The sequence below is a fragment of the Tenebrio molitor genome, chromosome 9, assembly GCF_963966145.1.
Source record: "Tenebrio molitor chromosome 9, icTenMoli1.1, whole genome shotgun sequence".
Lineage (NCBI taxonomy): Eukaryota > Metazoa > Arthropoda > Insecta > Coleoptera > Tenebrionidae > Tenebrio > Tenebrio molitor.
Window position 1 is genome coordinate 14,442,477 of NC_091054.1, and position 23,425 is coordinate 14,465,901.

At 34.3% G+C, this 23,425-nt stretch overlaps 2 protein-coding genes across 2 annotated transcripts; one reads left to right on the forward strand and one right to left on the reverse strand.

The window, feature by feature from the left end:
• The first annotated feature begins 74 nt into the window (after nucleotides 1-74).
• LOC138138453 (protein HID1) lies at nucleotides 75-4,208 on the forward strand. The gene is made up of 12 exons (XM_069058402.1): nucleotides 75-235; nucleotides 301-514; nucleotides 565-716; nucleotides 768-821; nucleotides 877-1,076; nucleotides 1,162-1,375; nucleotides 1,426-1,714; nucleotides 1,770-2,000; nucleotides 2,054-2,667; nucleotides 3,286-3,446; nucleotides 3,495-3,653; nucleotides 3,706-4,208. The coding sequence occupies exons 1-12, from the start codon at nucleotides 170-172 to the stop codon at nucleotides 3,767-3,769; spliced, it is 2,418 nt and encodes an 805-aa protein (XP_068914503.1). The 5' UTR covers nucleotides 75-169; the 3' UTR covers nucleotides 3,770-4,208.
• Nucleotides 3,794-23,360, reverse strand: LOC138138463 (glycoprotein-N-acetylgalactosamine 3-beta-galactosyltransferase 1-like). The gene is made up of 5 exons (XM_069058420.1): nucleotides 23,146-23,360; nucleotides 22,179-22,531; nucleotides 8,316-8,454; nucleotides 7,879-8,260; nucleotides 3,794-7,827 (listed from the first exon to the last, which is right to left on the reverse strand). The coding sequence occupies exons 1-5, from the start codon at nucleotides 23,175-23,177 to the stop codon at nucleotides 7,648-7,650; spliced, it is 1,086 nt and encodes a 361-aa protein (XP_068914521.1). The 5' UTR covers nucleotides 23,178-23,360; the 3' UTR covers nucleotides 3,794-7,647.
• Nucleotides 23,361-23,425: the final 65 nt, after the last annotated feature.

Genomic DNA, 23,425 nt, shown 5'->3' on the forward strand with positions numbered 1-23,425 from the left:
CATTCCTTGTAGATTTAAATATTTTCAACAAATATGAAATTACGACAGTCTTGGCCATTATATCTAATGACAATTCGCACTGCTGGGTTTGTTGACGTCAAAGTGACGTATTTTTTGTTGTAATGTCAGTTTGCTAGTTGTCAAATCCTCCATAAAATTTGAAAAAAATATGGGTAACGTCGACACAAAGTTGAATTTCCGCAAGGCCGTAGTTCAGCTCACGTCCAAGTCTGAGGTGAGTTACTTTTTTATAAACGACCAATTATGACATTCTCACGGTATCATTCTTGTATCTTGTAGCCTATCGACGCTAACGACGACACTTTTTGGGAACAATTCTGGTCAGAAAATGTAACGAATGTACAGGACATATTCACATTAGTGCCTGCTACTGAGATACGCACTTTAAGAGAGGATGCTCCTTCAAATCTAGCAACCTTATGCTACAAGGCAGTTGAAAAATTAGTAAAAGCTGTAGACAGCAGTTGTAGGACACAACATGAGCAACAGACAGGTGATTCAGTCTCTTTTTATACTTAAATATAATTGCATCAATTGTTTTAGTCTTGAATTGTACACGTCTACTCACACGAATTCTACCATACATATTTGAGGATCCTGAGTGGAGAGGCTTTTTCTGGTCTTCATTGCCTAGTCAAGGTGATGATGAAGATGAATCCATCCCACTTGCTCAGTCTTTGTTAAATGCAGTTTGTGTAAGTTAATGCAAAGAAGAATACCAAAGGTGTATTTTTTTTTTATTGTAGGACTTGCTGTTTTGTCCAGATTTTACTGTAGTGTCAAGTCGAAAAAGTGGTCCAGTAAGTGTATTGAACTACATATTATTTACATCAGAAATAATGCTTTTGTATTCAGGATAAGGCTGAAGAATTGTCCGCTATAGACAGCTGTGAGTACATATGGGAAGCAGGTGTAGGTTTTGCTCATTCTCCACCACGCAGTCCTGTGCTTGATTCAAACCGTACTGAACTTCTTAAACTTCTAATGACTTGCTTTAGTGAAACCATGTACCAACCCCCCACTGACATAGCACAGAACCCCAACAAGTGGATAGCGTGAGTTATTGATTTTGTTTATTGACATTTCACTTTGATATTTAAGTTGGTGTAAGCGTCACCAATAAACGTGTCTTATTTTTAGACATCTAACTTCGTCCGAAAATCGGCACGCTCTCCCCATGTTTACGTCACTGTTAAACACTGTTTGCGCTTATGATCCTGTCGGCTTAGGGGTGCCTTACAACCATTTGATTTTCAATGATTCACTTGAACCCCTGGTAGAGGCTGCACTTCAAATCCTGATTGTCACGTTAGATCACGATACTAGCTCATCAACTCCGTCAGAAGGCGAAGATGTAAGACCATAAACTTATTTCAATCAGGATAATGCAAGAAAATCTTTTAGAGCGTCGTCCCAGACAACTTGTTCATTAATTATTTGTCGCGGATACATCGCGATGAAGATTTTGAATTCATACTTACTGGTGTGACGAGACTATTGAATAATCCTCTGGTACAGACGTATTTGCCGAATTCTACAAAGAAAGTGCACTTTCATCAGGAGCTTTTGGTGTTTTTCTGGAAGATGTGTGACTACAACAAGAAATTTTTATATTTCGTTCTGAAGAGCAGCGATGTTTTGGAAGTTTTGGTGCCTATTCTCTATCACCTCAATGATTCCAGAGCTGATCAGTGTAAGTTTTACCACGCGAAATATTCGATGTCCAAGTTTTGTTCAATTTCTTGCAGCGAGAGTTGGTCTAATGCACATTGGAGTGTTCATCTTGCTCTTGTTGAGCGGCGAAAGAAACTTTGGAGTGCGCTTGAACAAACCCTACACCGCCACCATTCCGATGGACATTCCTGTTTTTACTGGAACTCACGCCGACTTGTTGATTATAGTTTTTCACAAAATAATCACAACAGGTCATCAACGGCTTCAGCCTCTGTTCGATTGCCTATTAACGATTCTAGTCAACGGTGAGTGATTCCGCAGAGTCCTAGACCAATAATTTAATAACATTATTCCGCAGTATCTCCTTACTTGAAGACCTTGTCAATGGTCGCCAGTACGAAACTTCTGCACTTACTGGAAGCATTCAGCACGCCTTGGTTTCTCTTCTCATCATCAACCAACCACCACCTCGTTTTCTTTCTCTTGGAGATATTCAACAACATAATACAGTACCAGTTTGATGGCAATTCAAATCTCGTCTACACGATAATCCGTAAACGCCAAGTGTTTCACAGTTTGGCCAATCTACCTAGCGACTATGGCACCATTGCCAAGTCGTTGAACAAGCGATCCAAGAGTCGACTCTCGAATTCGACGAGTCACGAGAATGTGGCGGAGATAGCGATGGAAGGGTCGCATCCGGCGCTTCCGGCCGAGCCTGGGACTCTGAAGGCCACTCTGCCGGATACACCAATGATCGGACAAATGACCGAGAAAGAATCGGCGCATCCTGGTTATCAGCAGAACGAACAGTTGCCTCTGACTAACGGGATCGCCACCATTAATTTGAACGCACCTCCGCCGAGTCAGGGTAACGGAGACGAGGGCACACCAAAGGCGGAACCTGAAGGAACGAAGTTGAGCAGAAGTCCCTCCGACGCCTCGAATTTTTCCAGGCAGTCAGTCGCAACGGTAAGGATAAATTTGTTAAAAAAATAGGAAAGCGTAATTGACGACAGAAGTTAACTCGGGATGGAATTAAAAAAGGCAAAAGGTTGGGTGTCGAGGGATAAAAGGGAAACGATTAATAAACACAATTATAATCGCGACTTCCGTGGGCATTTCTAAGGTTCTTAAAGATTTCGCCCTTGTATCTCAGAAATAGTGAGCCATTTACTCTACTTAACTGTTTATCTTTACTCTATTTACTTCAATACGAAATTAAAGTAAGGATTAAATGAAAATTAATTTCGACGTTTAGAATTCCAATGTAAAAAACCATAACATATGAGGTAATACTACCGCACGCCGGTGCCGCTTAGGTTAAAATCAACGAAACAGAAATAAGCGAGGAGAGTTCACTACACCGCATACACTCAATACAGATTTATCATTAGTACACAGCTCTTTGAAGTCGTTTTGTGATAATAACCACTATCGTTCGATTGCTTTTGCCATATTTTCTCCATTTATGGCGTCAACATTCCAAAATATGTATTTGTAATTTTGACAGACAAATTTGGATTTAAAAAACTAGTTCTACAATGTGTTTCATATTATCGAGTTGACTTGATTTTGTCAAAATTTTAGCGGAACAGTTTACGGGTGAGTGCTTCAGTTGACAAGACTTCGAACCAGTGGACCCCTACCGGCGAGTGGGTGCACTCGTGGAAATCAAAGCTGCCGCTGCAGACCATCATGCGGCTCTTACAGGTTTTGGTGCCTCAAGTTGAGAAGATTTGTATTGACAAGTGAGTGAATCGATTCGTAAAAACGATGAATTAAGTGTTATTTTTAAGGGGCCTAACTGACGAAAGTGAGATTTTGAAGTTTCTCCAACACGGTACTCTCGTAGGTCTCCTACCGGTACCACATCCGATTCTCATTAGGAAATATCAAGCGAATTCTGGCACTACTACTTGGTTTAGGACGTATATGTGGGGCGTGATTTACTTAAGGTAATCTTGTGAAATTTTCAAATGAGTTATTATCAAGTGATCTTGTTTGCAGAAATGTTGATCCACCAATTTGGTACGACACTGACGTAAAACTATTCGAGATCCAGAGAATCTGAGAAACGTAAAATGAAATCAATTAATTTAAGATTATTTATTTATTTTTTATACATGTAGAACAGTGTGCGTCTCAAGAAGTTAAAAGTCTTTACCTAATGTTAATGGTGTGTACACTATTACAGTGGGTTCTTTTATCGTTCTTAATCCTTCGTAACTATCATTATACCGTTTTATTTATGTAAATGTGCATTTAACATTAAGACTGTTTAAAAATGGCTTTTAAATGTACTTTTCAATGTAGTTACCATTCCTTTATGTTGTGATTAAACCTTAGTTTAGATTTAAAACTATACACTTTTTGCTGTTTACAGCTTTCGTTAAAAAAAAAACACTTTTTGACACTGTTATTTTAAGTAATTTGAATTTTAAATTTTATTTAAAATGTATACGTTTGTTACAATGTATAACGGAATAATATAATTAAAATGAGTATCTTCATCTATTATCTTTAATTATGGCACACATGTTAAACTTATTCAGTGAACACACTACAAATTATATTGAAGAACACATACAGTATGTATTTAAATTTTTTATTTCACTGGTACATAGCATGACTAGTTTAAATTAAAAAAAAAAAACGATGTTTATACACCTACAAACTTAAAAAAAAAAAACAAATTTATTCATCTTGAGTCTTGACAACTCACGAAAGAGTTATAGATAATCCAGATATTTTTGCTCGTGAGTCATCGTATGAGGAAGTGGCGAATATGTTATTGATTACGAACTCAACGTAATTAAAAAAGAAATCCCGACAACTTATTGTTTTAAATTGATTTTAGTTGAGGAGTGTTTATATGTACAGGTGTCTCAAAATTCGCGGAGCGTGGTAGGGAAGCACCCAGTGGAGCTCGAAAATTAATTTTAAAAAAAATCCCTCTTCCTGAAGAAGATACAAGCACTTTAATTTTTCAATACATAGCAGCCTTCATATACACAGTGACAAAATACTATTCTAGCTACGTTGCCGTTCCATTTTAAAGAAAAATTACAAAAAATTCAGGCCAATGTATCTTTGTGGTGGGAGTCCCGATTTTTTTTTAATTTTCATCTTTGGACTACTGAAGTGATCCCCTGCAATGCTCTGAATTCGGAATTTGCGAATTTTGCGACACCCTGTATATTAAATGAAAAAAAAATTAGGAAGTTGACATTTAAAAAATCTGAATTGGTCATTTGTAAATAACAAAACAACGTATTTTTCACCATATTTGATATACAGGTGTCCCTAAAAAAGAAGACGAGTTCATAGCTCCCTTATTTATTGGAGGATTTTAACTATCCATACACCAAATTAAATGGTTGTGAACAGGCCACAAGATGCCCTACTAAGTTCACGTATAGTCCCAAGGATTTCAAAGCTAAACTGTCAAAAAAATTTTTTTCAAATGGAAACATACTTTTTTTTAGTAATTTTGATAGAGATTTTTATTCTGACAATTCAACTCGCATTCTCTCGACCAATCAGATTTATGAAATTGGTCAGTACGGACCAATCACGCTTGTTTTAAAAAAATGTCTGCGGAAATTTTCACTATTTATTGACGAATTGCTGTAACAACCTTTTTTCAATTACAAACTACTATTCAAGTATTTCTTTCATAGAATTTTTCAATTTTCGCTCGGGGAACTGTCCGAATACAAACTCGTGGGTACGAAATTGCAGAAGATTTTCTGATAATAGCGTTTTTTTCTTCTATTTTTTTGTATTTTTGGTATGTAAGTGTATTTTTATGATACATTGTTGTTTTCAGAATAAAAATCTCTATCAGAAGTAGTAAAAAAAGTGTGTTCCCATTAGACATTTTTTTTGACAGTTTAGCTTTGAAGCGCTTAGGGCTATACGTGAATTTATTAGGTCCTTTTATAGCCTATTCACAACCATTTAATTTGGTGTATAAATAATTAAAATCCTCCGATAAATAAGGGAGTTATGGTCTTTTTTTTGGGGACACCTGTATTAAAAAAATTGGCAACGTAAAATTCGGTTCGTATTTACGAGTAACCCCTGAATTTTTTTGAACACAGTATATGAACACATGTATTTTTGCTAACTTAGAAATGGAAATGTTCCGGTTCGTACCATATTATTCGCATACTTCTTGGAGGACTTTATTAACACTTGACAGTGTATTTACAGTGATAAATTAATCTGACCTAAATTCTATTCGTATGCAAAAATAATTATAGTATGAATAAATGAATTTTCATATCCGAACTGCGTTACTAACAGTTATGACTCAACTGTAAATTCTCAATCACAGTTTTCTGTTAGCAATTGTTTAAAATAGTGATTTTGTGAACTTAATAGGCTATGAAAAACAAAAGTCGACTTTTGGATTGATTCGTACCATTTTCAAAGTACAGGGTCATTATAAATGATTGTCCCATCGCAGTAGGCGTTGGTGACGTGTTGAATGTGCCGCAAGCCTCACAACATGAATGAGACTAGTATCGCCGATAGGTGGCGCTGCTGGCGGTAGTGGAAATCTGTCTACTACATAGTTTGTCTAATGTTGCGAGACAGGCGGGCACATCCAAAATTTGTGTGGGTTTTCAACGCCAACTACGATGGGACAATCATATTTACATCAATTAAATATGATCAGATCTTTCGTTGGTTTTACGTGGTTAATCCTCATTGTAAGATCCCAATATGTATAGATAAATCGCACGCATTCAGGACGATAGCAACGTGGTGCATAAGTCGACGATTCAAAAAGATAATAATTCATTTTACTCTGGAACATACTATCTTGTAGGGTCGTCCCCCCTCATGTTCAATCTAATTTAACAAATTGTTGCAGGTCGCGTGCGGTGTCATGTTAAAATTTAGTCTAACTTACCTTAACCCACAAAATAAAAACAAAATGCTTATGATAAAATAAAAATTCGAGTTTTCTATCGATATTTTCTTGCAATGAACCGAAAACCACAATTACTATTGACAGACTCGGTATATAATTAAAACCGCATGAATCTATCTACGAATTGATTTTTGTTTCTCGTGGTCAACTGGACTCCCATTTTTTTTTGACTGTATAATTAATGTATTTTAATAAATCTACATCAAACACTCCTCCATCTAAATCACATCTGTAGTAATGGGTAATAATAGTTATTTACACAATTAGTGGGATAAAAGCAATATTACAGGATTCGAGTGTGAAGATTGCAGATGACGAGGGCGTTAGCCCGAGTTCATCTGTAATCACACGAGTTTCCTGTAATATGCTTTAGCCCACGTGTTATGTACAAAATTTTATCTAAGACCGCCCCGAATTAAAAAAAAAAGGTAAATCTAATTTAGTTCCGCCACTTTCATTACACCACTGAGTGGAATAATGACTTACTTATCCCACTGAGTGGGGTAATGAAGCTCACTTATCCCACTGAGTGGAGTAATACAATGCGTCCGGTAATGAAGTTCCTTATTCCACTCAAATGAGTGGGATAAGTGTCATTTATCCCACGGGATTAGATAAATAAAATTTACAACGTGAATTAACAAAAACATAAAATTCCATAACAAGAAAATGTGATGTGTTGACTATTACTTGAGTATCAAAGGTATCTTAATTTTACACTCTTAATATCGTTAACTACGTTCACATCGTATCCACCTAACTAAAATAACGCGGCTCGTTAAACAACAAAAAAAAAAAATATATGGCATTTACATAGAGGAAATTCTAACCGGTACATAACTCGGCATATCTTTTACCCCACAAAGTAAACCATAATTTCAAAGGAGTTACGTACAGGCTATAAAATTTTAACGAGAAGCGCAAATTTGAAATCTCTTAGGTAACAAATCGACTAGTCTTTTGCTAATTTAATAAAAAAAAAATATATTCAAAAATATTTGAGCAAATTACGAGGAAGTCAATTCGTTCCTTTCGTGGGGTTCTGAGTCGATCAATTCGGGCGGCATCTCCACATGATATGAAATACCGTAGGGTCGCAAATGATAAATCAGATACTCCAAAACGTACATCTGGTTGGGTGTAACGTAATGAAAAGAAACTGCGTTATCAGAACAGCAATCCATCCCCTATAAAACTTACTTTTACCGACCAAACCCACCAACTGCTACCACTCTTACCTCCTTACTCTCGTAGTAGATGTACTGCCAATACCAAAAACTCTTCTTCACGTGGCCCGGAATGAGGTGATGCTCGGGAACGAACGGAAAGAAGCGTCCCCTGCCGAGCGAATCACGGGAATCCCCGGCTTTCACCTGCACGGCTTCTAGACACTTGCCGATTTCCACGTCCTCGGCACCGCTATTAGACGTGGAACATTTCGTCGTATTCGTCAACGCCACTTCGACGAATTTCTTCACAGCCTCCTTACTAAGCACATACCCCGCACCCCCGCTCATGTAGCCTTGTTTGACGTAGGGTTTAAACTTACATCCGAAATATATTGGCTCGTTTGGACTGTACGGTAGCAACATGTACCTTAAGTTTTCTAATATCACATAACTGCAAAATCAGCGTCAAAGGGTTAGGTGAGTACCTACGCGTGTGTGTGACTCACGTGTCATCGTCTGCCTTCAAGAACCAATCGGCGTCGTGCATGTGATTCTGGTATACGTATCTGAAAGCTTCTTTGGTTTTGCCCCACAGATTATTGCGACCTTCGCCAACCGGTAGTGCCACCGCCGGTAAGGAATCATCTAGGCAAAGAAAATACCTACAGTTAATTTCAAAATTATCGAGTACATCTCAAAAATCAAGAAGTCGATTTATTACAGTTTTTTCCACATGTAAACATGCCTTTTTGAAATTTGAGGGTCATATTTTTTATATAGGTTAGGTGAGTTTGACAACATAAAACGTCGCTGATATTTTAGAACACCATAGTGTCTGTTTTATCCTCTGCGCGATGCTCTTCGCGATGTGATAATACTGAGCTACCTCTGGATCGACCATCCTTCTTCTAATTTGGAAAGAATGAGCATTTTCGCGTTTTCGATTATACTAGGCATTTTGTTTGTCAAAATTGACATTGATCATTTACAAAAAATGTAAGTGCAATTCACACTGTAGAAAATTAGGTGTATATACAGTGGCGGCCATTAATTTGGAAACACCAAGATTTTTCTATTGTAAATTGTTTGTCACTTTGACAATGTTATTGACATATCAGTTTCGGCCACAGACAATTAACTATAGTAAGACGTCGCATTGCTACCCAATTTTTGGAAACACGATTCCAGCGCGGCGCGAGCAGTTGGCCGAACTAATTTTATAAAGCATGCTTGATGGAGTTGTTTAACTTAATAATTTTGTCCTCATTTAATATTAATTAAATGTAAAATGTCTTTCAAATCTACGTTTTATTAATTATGTGTAATAAAAAAATTAACAATAAATGAATTAAATTAAAAACTGGAACCAACTAAAATTAATATTCTGAAAAATTCACATTTTCTTCGTAAGTAACATGTCTTTGACGATTTTTTCTTTCAAATTCTCTTCTTACGTCCAACAATTTTGTTCGGGAACAACGTATTTATGTATCCTCGAGTGTTGTGTACTTGAAAAGCAATTATTATTAAATGATTTTGACATAATATACAGTATGTCCCCTGGTTGAGTTTACAAGTGGAATTTTTTTTTATTTTTGATTTTACGCAAAAACTTCAAAGGAATAACATTTTTTGCTTCATTTGAGACCCCCATTTCTGTTATTAAAAAGTCTTTTTCAATATAGAGGAAAACTTAACATTAAAATAAAAGAAAATTCTGAAAAAATATTTTACTTTCTTTTTTAAATCAAACTATAATTTGATATAAAACTATTCTATTAACTCTGCGCCGTTTTCTGTACCTAATTCAACCCTATATCGAAGTTTAAGCTTCCGAACACCGGTCCAATACTGGATCAAGTAGATTCTTTGTTCTAAAGACAACATGTTGAAATAGTAATAAATTAACAATAATTAACAAATTTTAACAGAAAATGTGAATCTAAGAATGCACTACACTACATCAACAGGTACTGAGATTTTAATAACGGAAATGGGGGTTTCAAATGAATCAAAAAATGTTACTCCTCTGAAGCTTTGCGCAAAATCAAATTTTTTTTTCCTCTTGTAAACTAAATTCGGGGACATAGGTACCGCGTATATCCTGTTTTAAAATCCGCTGAAATTTTGGTTGGTGAAAAACTTCTTATTGCCGCAATCCACGTGATTTTTTCAATGTCTAGAGATGGAAAAGCAAAAAATGTAAATTATTTACGGCCCCGGCAATGTATGTTGATTTGCAGGCAGATATTTTGCATTTAAATTTTACTTTACCCATTACTCTCCCACTTATGCCGAAAAATAAGTATGCAAATATTTGTACTCTTTTTGTTACCGGGAACCGGGGGCACACACTATTGTTTGGTTTCTTTTTGTCTTGAAACTAAAAGTATAACTTTATTAAGAAGAAGTTTTTACCTTCCTTAAATTACGTAGCATAGGTATTCACAAATTGCCCAAAAAGTTGAAAATTTTTATTCTTTATTGTTTTCTTATTGACAACTTCTCTTCTCAATACTAAAAAGGTTTAACAAATGCGAGATCTTTTGCTGTTCTGGAGACACAGATTTAAAAGTCATAAAGGAATTTCAAAATTTAGCACCAGGCATTAAAATCTGTGACCGAGAAAGTTTATCTCTTTTAGGCTCTCCAATCTTTGACCAAGGTTTCAAAAACACCGTCGAAAAAACTATAATTACAGTTGAAAATCTTTTAAACAAAGCTGAACTCCTTAACAGACACGTGGCTTATACTTTAATCAAAAACTGTCTTTTCATACCAAAATTTAATTTTTTATTAAGAACAACTCCATTTTGGAAATTTTCTAATTATGTTAATTCAATTGATTCTTCTTTAAAGTCTTGTTTAGAGAGAATACTTAATTTACGTTTAACTGATTTACAATGGCGTCAGTCCACTTTACCGATTAGATTTGGTGGTCTGGGAATTCGTCGCATTTCCGATATTTGCCTCCCTGCTTTCCTATCTTCAATTAATGGGGTTAAAAAGCTTGTTTCTTTATTACTAAACTCAAAGGATAATGAGCTTAATATTCACCATTATGATGAAGCTTTAGCAGTCTGGGGTGTAGCAAATGAGAACGAAATACCAACAATTCCACAATTTCAGAAGAATTGGGATAATATTAATATCAAAGGAATAATTGCCAATGACTTAATCTTTAATTCACCTAGAGACTTGGCTCGTTTTAAAGCTTTGCAATGCAGAGAATCAGGATCTTGGTTACATGCAATACCTTCTCCTAATATTGGTACTCTTTTAGATAACACTTCCTTCCAAGTTTGTATTGGTTTAAGATTGGGTTGTAATCTTTGTACACCTCATATTTGCAAATGCAATGCGAAAGTTGACGAAATTGGCACCCACGGTCTAAGCTGTTTCAAAAGCAGTGGTAGATTTTCAAGACACACTGAAATTAATTCCATTATCAACCGGTCTTTAACTTCTATTCATGTGAATTCAACTTTAGAACCAAACGGACTGTCTCGGGATGACGGAAAACGCCCAGATGGGATGACTTTAGTACCGTGGATTAAAGGTCAACCTTTGGTTTGGGACGTCACTGTTGTAGATACACTTGCAGACAGTTACGTATTGAAATCATCTGAAGTCTCAGGTTCTGCCGCTGAAATGGCTTGCAAACGCAAACATAGCAAATATAGTTCAATCATTTCGTCAAACTACGTGTTTAAAGGTTTAGCATTTGAAACCTTAGGCCCTTGGTGCAAAGAAGCCATCGATTTCATTAATGTCATCGGAAACCGACTTATCGCGGAATCAGGCGATTCAAAATCAAAGAAATTCCTTTTCGAGAGGATTTCCCTTGCCATTCAACGTGGAAACGCTGCAAGCATTCGGGGCACTTTTCCAGATTCCGCAATATTATCGGAAATTTTTGTATTATAAAACAAAAATGTTTATGTAATTAATATAAGCTCGTTAATTTCCATAAAAAAAGGTTGGATAATATAATTACTTAATAAATTAATAAATGCCACAAATTCTTACCTTTTTATTCATAGAAAGTCTTATACCTTTAATACATTTTAAATTTTTTCAGAAAAGTGTCACATTTGACAAATATTTTTGACTGTTTTAAATACAACGGTAATAATCGAAATTTTACGAATAAATACGACGGAGTGTTTTGGCCAAATGCGTGCGGGCAGCACTGTCGAAGCTATTCCAACTTTTTATATGGGATTGAAGGGTCTTACTGTAGTTTAATGGTCTGTGGTTTCGGCTGCAACAGTCTGTTGAATGCGCCCAACGATGACATGAGTTCATGACATAACGCTTACACTATCAAATATTAGAAATATCCAGTAAACTAGATTAGGCCGGTGTTTGTAAATTAATGGCCGCCAGTGTACCTACTCTATAATTTTGAAATTAACTGTACGTCAATATTCTTATAATCAAATAATAATTAATTGTAAGACTGGCACGACTGTTTTTTAAATCTTACATTCTATTGGTTTGTATTTTTTTTTACCAAACAATACCGGGTGTTATGGAACTACCAACAAGACACTCGTTAAAATTAAAAAAAGTATAATTTTTCGGTAAATTTTTCAAAACAAAATTAAAATTAAATATAATTTGAATCCTTAAATTCATACCCGCTTATGTGTTTACACAATTACACATCCATTAATAATGAAGGACAAAAAAAAAACTCAATTAAAAAACTCGAATGAAAAACAGTAAAAACTGTTGGAATTACAAACAGCGGTCGTTTTAATTGATTAATTCCCACATACATCAAACGTGCGTGTTCAATCAAGCGCTTACTTTCATCCAATCAAAAATGTTTATCGCGGATAAATCATCCTCCTAGTCTGTCTTCTGTCAAAAGCGGATAAAATTTCATGTTACTCCTGTCAGATTCTCAAATTGTTTTTAATAATTGTGTTTTTAATAACTGTAAGTATTATAAATAAATAATTAACGTTAAAGTTTGTATTCTGGAATCAATCTTGCCAAAAATAAAATTGTCAAAGCAAAAAGTTTTCGTAAAATTGAAAAATGTATCCGACAAAAAAAATTAGGTCTTGTTATTTTACCTTCGATAAATACCCAAATATCAACGAGTAAAATTGTCTAAAGTAAAAATGTTTAAGTGAAAATTGGGAAATTTAGACTCCAATGGGGTCTATTCTGTATTTTTTTTAATAGCCTGTTTAAATTGAACAACCTGTTAAAGTATTAAATACGTTTCTCTGATTGGTCATTGTCATGGTTACGAATTTTTAGAGGCTGTTAAAATTAACATGTAAATTACAGAATAGACCCCATTAAAAAATTAGGTCGTGTTATTTTTGGCAAGATTAATTCCAGAATACAAACTTTAACTTGATTGAACTTCCATAACATCCTGTATATTATACCTATAGTGATTTAACCAAAAATGGCATTTGAATATTTGAACCAATTAGATCTGAGCATTTTTGGGACAATTTTTATGTGTTAAGATGGCCTTGATGTTTCGTCTTCAATTCTAAAATAACATTTATATTTGTGATCATTATAGCGATAAAAAATAGATGAAAGAACAATTTTCGCGTAATGATCCTAACTACTTAGACCTTCCTAATACATTTTTAGATACATAATCAAAGACAAATTTGGTATCTCATGATACTATGTAAGCAAAAATATAAAAATTATAGATATATGTATTTACAAATCGAAGGTTGTTGGATTGAATTTGTGTTTCCACTGACATAATTCAATAATTAGGAAAAATTGAGGAGCAGACTTTTTTTCGATATTTTTTGAATTTAGATAATAACCTAACTACATCACTGCAAAATTTTCTATTGTTCTTGACACCATATTTGCATTTCGATTGACATTGTAGTCGAGAATGCGAATTTGGAATACTTGCACTTACGTATGTACAGTCGCGAGCAATAAATTTTGGTCGTCAACGTCATTTCAAAATTTGTTTAGATTGTCACAAATTAAAAATTTTTCCCTGCCTGATTATGCCCGTGTCAACAAAGTGTCAAAAAAATCAGCAAAAAATAACAAGTAATGTCATACAACATGATGATAGGTTATGATATTTACGACCGTTTTACAATGGAGCATTTTCCATTGCGTCAAAGAATGACATTGATGACCAAAATTTAATGCTCGCGACTGTACAAGCATTCGAGTTATGCATTCGAATATTTGCGTATGTCTGCTTGCAGGTATTTTGTATTGTTATCAATAAAATTCCGATTTTTATGTACAAGAAATGTTTCAAATATGCGCATAAATATGTCGCCTTTTTCTAAGAAATATACCAAATAGGTATATGCTCCTTTTCTACCATTTATGCACTATGTACGAAAATTTGTGTGGCAACTGTGTGGGTGGGGTTGAGTTGACATTTGCATGTTTTTGTATGTACATTATGTAAAGAGCGATCAAATTAATTTGTAATGAGTTATCCATTATGTCGTTACTTGAACTCCACGCTCCAATAAACACAGCTTGGAACACGGGTTAGATCTCGACATATCAGTCGCAAACGACATACGGATTCAAATTCACGGATGACTCGATTACAAATTACATAATTTGATCGCTCGATATTTGATTTTTTTAAACCATTGCACATTGATTTGACAATTTTCATAATTGCGCGACTATGAACTGTCAAAGAAATGTCAACTCTATCCTACCCACACAGCTGCTAAATAAATATTCGTACATAGTTGCCATACTTATCCACAATCATTTTGAATCACCCAATATAATATTATACACTGTGGAAATTAAGTAAGGCATAAATTCAGTAATTCCGTTGACATTAATTTTTTGGAAAAAATCTCGAAGGGATATAGCGATTTCAGCGTCAGCAAATATTTTCAGCCTATTTTTAGTATCTTATGTCATTTATTTTTATGTTATGACGTCATCGACTTTTTTTTTAACAATCTACATATATTTTTTATTATTGATTTTGGTACTTTTTATTCCATTTCCAACCGTATAAAATGATCAATAAGTTATATTTTTAAAAAATCGAGAATAACTGTTGGATTTCAAATATTAAAAATTTATTAAATTGGGAAAATGTATCTAGTTGCCAGTGTATAAAAACAAAAAACATTAGTTACGGCTCACAGTGGGCCGAAATTCCAAAAAGCTCGTCACGAAGGTTGTTCGCTGGTTATTCGCGCTGTGAATAGTTAGTTTTTGATGAAATCTTGTACATAGAGGTTTTCAAGGTTGCTGGTTATGAATCTGCAATTTATTTTGCAAAAAAACAAAATAGCGGACCCGAAACGCGACAATTTTTTTTTATATTAACAGAATTTTATCAAAATCAGTATATGGGGGTTTTCGAGGTTGCTCAATACGATTTGAATATTAACTTTTCGAAAAACAAAATGGCTGATCCAAAATGGCGAACCTTATTTTTTAAAAGTTAACAAAACGTCACCAAATCCGGTATTTGGGGTTTTCAATGTCGCTGAACACGAAATAAGCATATACTTGTCAAGAAACAAAATAGGGGATCCAAAATGGTGTACATTTTTGTCCAAAAGTTAACAAAATCCCACCAAACTCAGTATTTGGGAGTTTTCAATGTCGTTATTAATACGAAAAGAACATTAACTTCTTTTAAAAACAAAATGCCTACATTTTTTTAAAGTTAAGCAAATTCAGTTTATGGAGATTTATAATGTGATCTATAGAATATACTAGTATTGACATTGACATATTCATTTTATTCATTTTATTCAAATCTTAAATTGGATTTTACAAGCTTCTCGTTGTCTATAGTAAATTTATAACTACTAAAAGTCAGTAAAATCATACATTAAATCATTAGTTTACATTAAAAAAGGTTTCCTTCATCTCCTGTTCATTTCATTTTCAACAACATTTTCCAAATAAATATCATCTTCCATAGTTTCTGTAATATCATACAACATAGTTATACAAAATATTAAAAAGTTTTAAAAATAAAGTATTAAAAATAAACGGTAGATATACATATGTATTATATAAAAAATTAGCAAAATAAAAAAATCATTATTCATTGTTTATGTAACATCGGTTCCCTGTTATCAGTATTTATTCAAAAATGCACTTTATATACACATACGATGTACTATGGCGGCCAAAAAATTTTGGCCGTCACTTTCTTGACATTCAAGTAAAGTGTAAATAAACCTTTAGGAATCGTAACCCCACTTCCGATTCTTGTCATTTTGACAATCAATTTAAACTGTTTGAAGCTCAGATATTCCGATATGAATGAACAAAATTAGAGCAATCGTACATGGATAACGTGAGGTAAACGTTCTGTGTAGTAGAAATGATAAAATAATTTTGAGTTTTGAAATTTACCACCCAAAAAATAACGTTCATAATCAAGACGGTAATCATGATGACAATAAAGTACGGATTACAATTTTTTTTTTTTTAATTGACAGACACTGACGGCCAAAATTTTTTGTCCGCCATAGTACCTATAAAGGCATTCACGATCTTTTTGGGACCGAGTTGGCTATGACCATCTAGTGATTTTGTTGGCAGTACCTCGGTGATAACTACATTCCCTAAAGGAAATTGACACTTTTTGTGTTAGGTTAGGTTGTTTTCAGTTTAGGGTTATATTTTCTGAATAGGTACATTGTTGCCGAATCTCTTAAATCTGGTCTGTCCTTTTTAAATTAAATTAAATCTTTTAATAGAAATTTTTTATCGTAATAAAATTATTTTGGCAATTTTGTTGACTGTTCCTTTGACGGAAATTTAAATTATTTTTACACACTTAATAGTTTTTTAGTTTCTTACGAATATTAAAATAATAAATCTGGCAATGCGGTGGCAAGAAAATGTCGAACAGACACTGACAGGAAAAAAAGTTGTATCCGTTGCATCACTGAGTCAGTTAGTCCAACATGAAAAGAAAAAATCATAGCCAACTCGGTCCCAAAAAGATCGTGAATGCCTAATATACAGGGTGGCCCCGATATAACCTGCCAGAAGAAATCCTATAATAGGTGACGATGAGTAGAACTCATACACAAAAAATGTTTCTAATAAAAGTCTTTTCGTTTTCGTGATAAAAATAATTGAAAATTTGGTCAAAATTTGCTGTACGCTAATGAGTTAATCGGTTTTAAAAAGGTAATTCTGGTTACTTGGCTGCAATTTCTTTAGCAACGGTACCTGTAACACCTATGACATTTGTCAAGTTTAATTTTAAATTTGCGAATCCTTCAAAAAGTTATGAAATTTACAACACAAGAAACGACGATTTGCATTTACTCTATGGCGAAACACGTGGTAATTCAAGACCGGCAAGGCGACCATATGGCGAGCGTTTTCCTGAAGTAGTCCTTCCGTCCCGTTGTTTCTACTTTTGTGTACTTATGTGAGGTTGGGTCTGACTGATTCAATTCATTCAATACGATGGCGTCCCCGATCCTCCATTTAACCCCTCTGGATTTTAATTCTTGGGGACACACGAACGATTTGGTATCCGAAGTTGAAATAAATGCAAAAGACCAACTCCAGAAACGCGTAACAGACGCCGCGAACCAGATTCGTAAAAACCCAGAAATGCTGAATTCTGTTTATGAAAATTGGTACCGACGTACTCAAATGTGCTTAAATGCCAACGGAAGGCACAGAACATTTATTATAAAATAACGTTTCTAGTCTAGTTTACCTTTCATTAGTTAGTAGATATTCTCACTTAGAGTTGAAAGTACGAATATGTAAAGTGTAAATAAATTTATTCAATACATACATTATTTTGGCTATTTAACCACAATTAAGACGATACTCTTATTACACAGTTCTTCCACAATTTTGCACACACTACCTCTACTTTATTTATTACTCATTCATCTCAGTCCACAAAATCAGCTTTTGTACCTAAATAAGCTGGTGAATTAACGCACACAGTGTAATAAATGTCATTAATTTGATTTAGTTTGTCAGATTTGAGATTTGTCATAAACGATTCAGGTACCTATGTTGCTTAGATACTGTCATCCTTACAAACACCAACAATGAATTCCTGAGAGGTGCAGCTAAATCATGTAAAAGTGTGCGCGCAGGCGCCTTTGGCTTTTTCGCCACTTAGAAAAAACTAATGAAATGGCACTTAAAATCCCGCCAAGTCGCTAAATCATTAATTACGCTTAAAGGGGTCGCCTTTTATAATTGGCGGGTTGCTTTATTTTTTTTCTACGGACTGTTTTTAGGAATAACTATTTCGGTCAACGAAAACCTGACTTTCGTCACCAGTAAAAGAAAATCCCATAACGTTAACTTTCGTCTCTACTGACGAAAATTACTTGATTAATTTTCATTCAATCCCGTATAATATCTTGACGATTTATAACTACTCAAATTAAATAATATGATCTGGTTGGAACATTTTGTTATTTTTAATTTTATTCAAAATTAAAGTGTTTGTTTACTTTTTTTTTAATTTGTTATATGGTATACTCGTAATCGAGATCGTTCAAAAAGTATAAATATATCAATTAACATTCAACTGTTCTCTTCGTTTAAATATATTATTTTCGTCCTCCAAATTTAGCGCCGTTGGTATATCATTAAAGCCAAAGGCGCCTGCGCGCACACTTGTGATTTAGCTGCACCTATTCCTGAGTAGGTACGTAATTTTGTGGTCAGCAGCGTCGAATGGGTGGGATAGGGGTTAATTTATCCCCATTATTTTGGACCTAATGAAAAGGGGTTTTTTGGACTTGTTAGATCCTTCTAATGACCCAGAATTTTTTGGCAGGTTATATCGGGACCACCCTGTATACATGCGAAAAAGCATTTATATACATCGCCTGTTAAACGCACTTGAATATTCGTTTGTTACACGAGCGTGCAAAATTGTGGCGAGAAGGCAGCTGCATTTTTGTATATTAAAAGGTAAACGTGTAATTAACATTAAGAAATTAGTTTGACCGTGGGACTCCGTGGGACTTTTGACTTAGCATCGCATTTATCACAATTATCTAACGCGCGCTCTCATTTAGTTACTGAACAGTGAATTGGTAATAACAAAATCAGTACGGGTTAAACGTTTTTTTTTTTTGTTACATAATATTATTCTACTTAACTTTAGGAGAAAAATCCTTTTTACACGAAGTTCAAACACTAATAATTAACAATTGTACGCCGTTTTTAAAACGTAATATTTTTGCGCAGCTAGGACACGAAATGCAGGGTGCTCGACTCTCACTTTCCAAATGGAATATAATAATAGAAACCCCAAATATTTGCACTGGTCAAAAGCTCTGAAAGATTCTAGGAGAGCCATTACATACATTCCATAAGTAAAAAGTTCCTAAATGGGAATTTTTTTTTCGAGACCTGTGACCAGGTTTTCGGGATTTCGGCCCACTGTGCGGGGCTGTCAGAATTACACAATTTGTAAATGTCACGATAAAGTGTTATTTTGCTTTGTCTAAATTAGAGAAACTACGTATTTTATTAATAAAAATGGTACAACTCAGCGAAAAACAGAGAGAAAATACCCGGATCAGCCCATAAATCAATCAACAAATAGTAGGATTGAAAACAAATTTCAGAAAGTTAATGTTTGGGCAGGAATTACTGATGACAGAATTCTAGGTCCATTCTTTTTTGCAAACAATTTGACTGGAGATACTCGTAGATACCTTCAATTTTTACAGTTGGAGTTGATGCCTGCATTAGCTGAATTATACGATCAAAAATCCCATGCCTAACACGGAAAAAATTACATTTCCTAACTTATTGCACAAATAAATAGCTATTATAATCGTCTTGGGTATTGTCAGATGGTACAGGGTCGTCACTTTGAACATTTAGTGTAAATATAATTTAAAAAATGTTATTTCTGTGCTTATTTTTGTGTTTGATGTTATTGTTAGAGATTTTTTCTGGTTAACCAATTTAGTTTCTTTTTATTACAATGTTTGCCTCACGAAGTCATCGTTATTACCAACTTTGAATTGAGCAAATATAAAATTTCGAGTTCGATTTTTCAACTAAAGTCCATTCAAAAATCAAAAAACCACCACCTGTTGCTTTAGGTTGGTAAAATTTAAAAAACCCTAGGTAGATACATATTTTTTCATACTATGTTGGTAACTATAAATTACATTTATTTGATTCAAAATAAAATTCAATTGCTGTGAATTCCGTTCATATTGTTTTATTAGCAGCACGTTTCATTTATTTATTGATTCTTATTATTTTTACTTAAACATGCCCAAAAAAACAAGACATTTAATAAACACTTAACCTCAAAATTACAATTCCCACCAAATTTTACACTAAACACCGTTGCCGATAGTAATTATCGAGGAAAATGCGACGTTGGTGGTTTTTTGATTTTTGAATGGACTTTACATACCTACATATTTTTATAATTTCGAAATAAAAACGAATGTGCCGTCGATAATTTTTCGGCAAACGCTACATTCATTTTCCCAATTTAAGGAACTTTTAATATTTGAACTTTAACACTGTTTTTCTCGATTATTTTGAAACATAACATATTGAAAATTTTATACTGTTGGAAACGGAATAAAAAATATGTACATACATACTACCAAAAACAAGAATAAAAAATGTAGGTTGTTATTAAAAAAAAAATGTAGATGACGTCATACCATGAAAAACAAATGACATAAGAAACTGAAAATAGGCTTCAGAAAATATTTGCTGAAGTTAAAATCGCTATATCCCGTGAAGATTTTTTCCAAAAAATTAATATCAACGGAATTACTGAATTTATGTGTTACCTACGTAATTTCCACACCGTATAATTAATGAACAAATTACCACTTCTCCACAGGCCTTACCAGAATACCTCTTGTTTTTCCAAAGTTAGCTCTGGATGATCTTTGATCCACACAGACACAAGATAACAATTGAAATTGTTAAATTGCTTGCAAAATCTCAAAACCTGTTGTAAACAGTAGGTGCGGAGGGTGGGATATATTTCAACCAATGACAATTTAGGGCAGTTAGATATCTTTGGAAAAGTTAAGATCGCATTAAACAAATGTAAACAAGAAACTCTTTAATTCTGATCGATAACTAGTAGGTAAAGGCGGTAAAAGTGTTGAAAGATTTTTAATAGAAATCCGACACAACTGCAGGTAATTAGATTGCATTTCTCATCTTTTCAGTGGGGAAAATCCCAGTGACCGCTGTCGACAACTGTAATAAACTAATAAAGTATTAAACTAAAGAATTCCTCAAAAATATACGATTTTATGTTGCAAAAAGTAGAATATATTCAGTTTATGTACTGTCGCGAGCAATAAATTTTGGTCGTCAATGTCATTTCAAAATTTGGTTAGATTGTCACAAATTAAAATTTTTTCCCTGCCTGATTATGCCCACGTCAACAAAGTGTCAAAAAATGAGAATTAATGTCATACAACATGATGATAGGTTATGAAATTTACGACCGTTTTACAATGGAGCATTTTACATTGCGTCAAAGAATGACATTGACGATCAAAATTTATTGCTAGCGACTGTACAAAAGCCAAAAATATGTATCTACTAAGGAGTATATTACGAAAACTCAGATAATTTGCAAATCGTTAACGAAACGGCAAATACAATGCTTCAACAATATCAGTTGTCATGGTTTTGAATTTGCAATGTCTTATCGAGCCTTACCGGGTTTCGTGAATGACCCCCTAAAACCTTACTTTATGGAAAATATGTAATTTTTTTATATCGTTATTCTCATTATTTCAGTGTAGAATGGATATATTCAAAATATGTATGGGGTTATCTGTGCAAGCATTTAAAGTTCGGTAATGGTCGAGCATTGAACAACGTTTTACGGTATACATATTGGGTCGTAAATCTTTTCTACAATTTCTTGCATTTTGTAGGGTAGTGTAGCCATTGAAAACATCTGATGAATGTTAGTATGGCAAGGTTAGTATGTTAGCATGGCAACGCCCGGTAAAAATTTTTACCGAACTAGCCCGTAAAGAGCATGTAGAAACAAAGACAAATAAACAGATGTTTACCACCCATGATACTGTAAAAGTTACAACAAAATTGTAAACTTGGTATATCAATGTATTCTATTCAATTTAATTATTTTAATGTAGGTACTCTAAGACATTTATAACAACTATACATGGATCTTTATTAACTTTGCATCTTTATTTTTTCGTGAAATGCATACTCCCACAGCCTTTGAAACCACTACTAGTTAAGGTAGTTGTAAAGTAGACTGTAGATCAAGGATACAAAGCATTAAAAATATTTCACCCTGCACATCGTTCCTCCACCCACTCAGCCTCTCAAACGCATACAGATTAAGTATCAACTTCCGTTTCCTTTACCTTTCTGCGAACTCATGAATATGAGCTTATTGCACCGCTTTCCCCAAGTCGCCTTTACGTGTTTGGCCCTCTTTTCATGATTACTCGGCCCAGTCATTATCCAACACAGTACTCTGACTTTTTTATGCATTAAATCGGAAACCGTCGTATTTTCCATTTGGTGAAACTCTTCGTCGTGTCGGTGCACCCCCGGATCAATCGAAGGTCCCGCCACCGCTTCCATTTCTTGGCTGGTGTGAGGGTCTCCCAGAGCCACCAGGAGTATTTCCGGGGAGAATACGACGTATGCGGTGATGAAACCCACCACAACACCGGAGAGCAGAGCGACGAAGAACTGCTTGTTTACGTTCGGCCTGTGAAACATTAATCTTTGCAAACACTTAACCCGGACAAGAGAATACATTGGCGATCGTTACGCAGTATTAAAGCACAAATGTGTAATTATTCAACAATGGTCTGCTACCAACTAACTTTATCACAACTGATTACTTGGTGCGATATTTGAAAATACATAAAATCCAGATTATGTGTGTTTTTAGTCAAGCACACAATTTGGTTGTTTACATTATTTAAAATTTTATATGGGATACAAAAATAAATGAAACCCGATTTTACGTCGTGTCTCGAGGCTAAAATATTTAAAAAAAAATGCAATAACGTTTACAATTTTAATAAAAAAAAATTCTAGTCACGAGAACTACAAACTGAAGGCTGAGGGTTTGTAAATATTTGCAGAAAACGTTCAATGCACATTTTATATTAAAAAAAAAAAACATATGTTTTATGTCAGCGTCAGCCCCCTAGTTCGAAGTCGTAGATTTTACATTGTAAATTGAATGACACTGAACAATATCACTGAAGTGATGAATTTTAAATTAATCTTTCATGAACTGAGCGTACTTTTAAGGTTCTCCAATTTTGCATTAGATGAAAACTGGGGGTATTTACAACTACCAAGCTTTCTTACCATTTGTACAGCCCTAATCGCACGTAACTCATAACGCTTCCCTCTTAAGAATCACATCGTGTCAAAATCTTCCATGTTTTAACATTTCAAAATGTTACCAGGCGTTCGAGAGCTTGGTTTTCATTTATTTCACCAAATTATATTAAAAACGTATTTAGGAAAAATAATTAAATTAAATTTTATAGCACGATCACAACAGAACCAACTTCGCGTCGAAATTGACAGCTGCAGAACTGCCAACTAGAAGAAATTTCCCTACGTTAGATTTAAGAATTCTGCT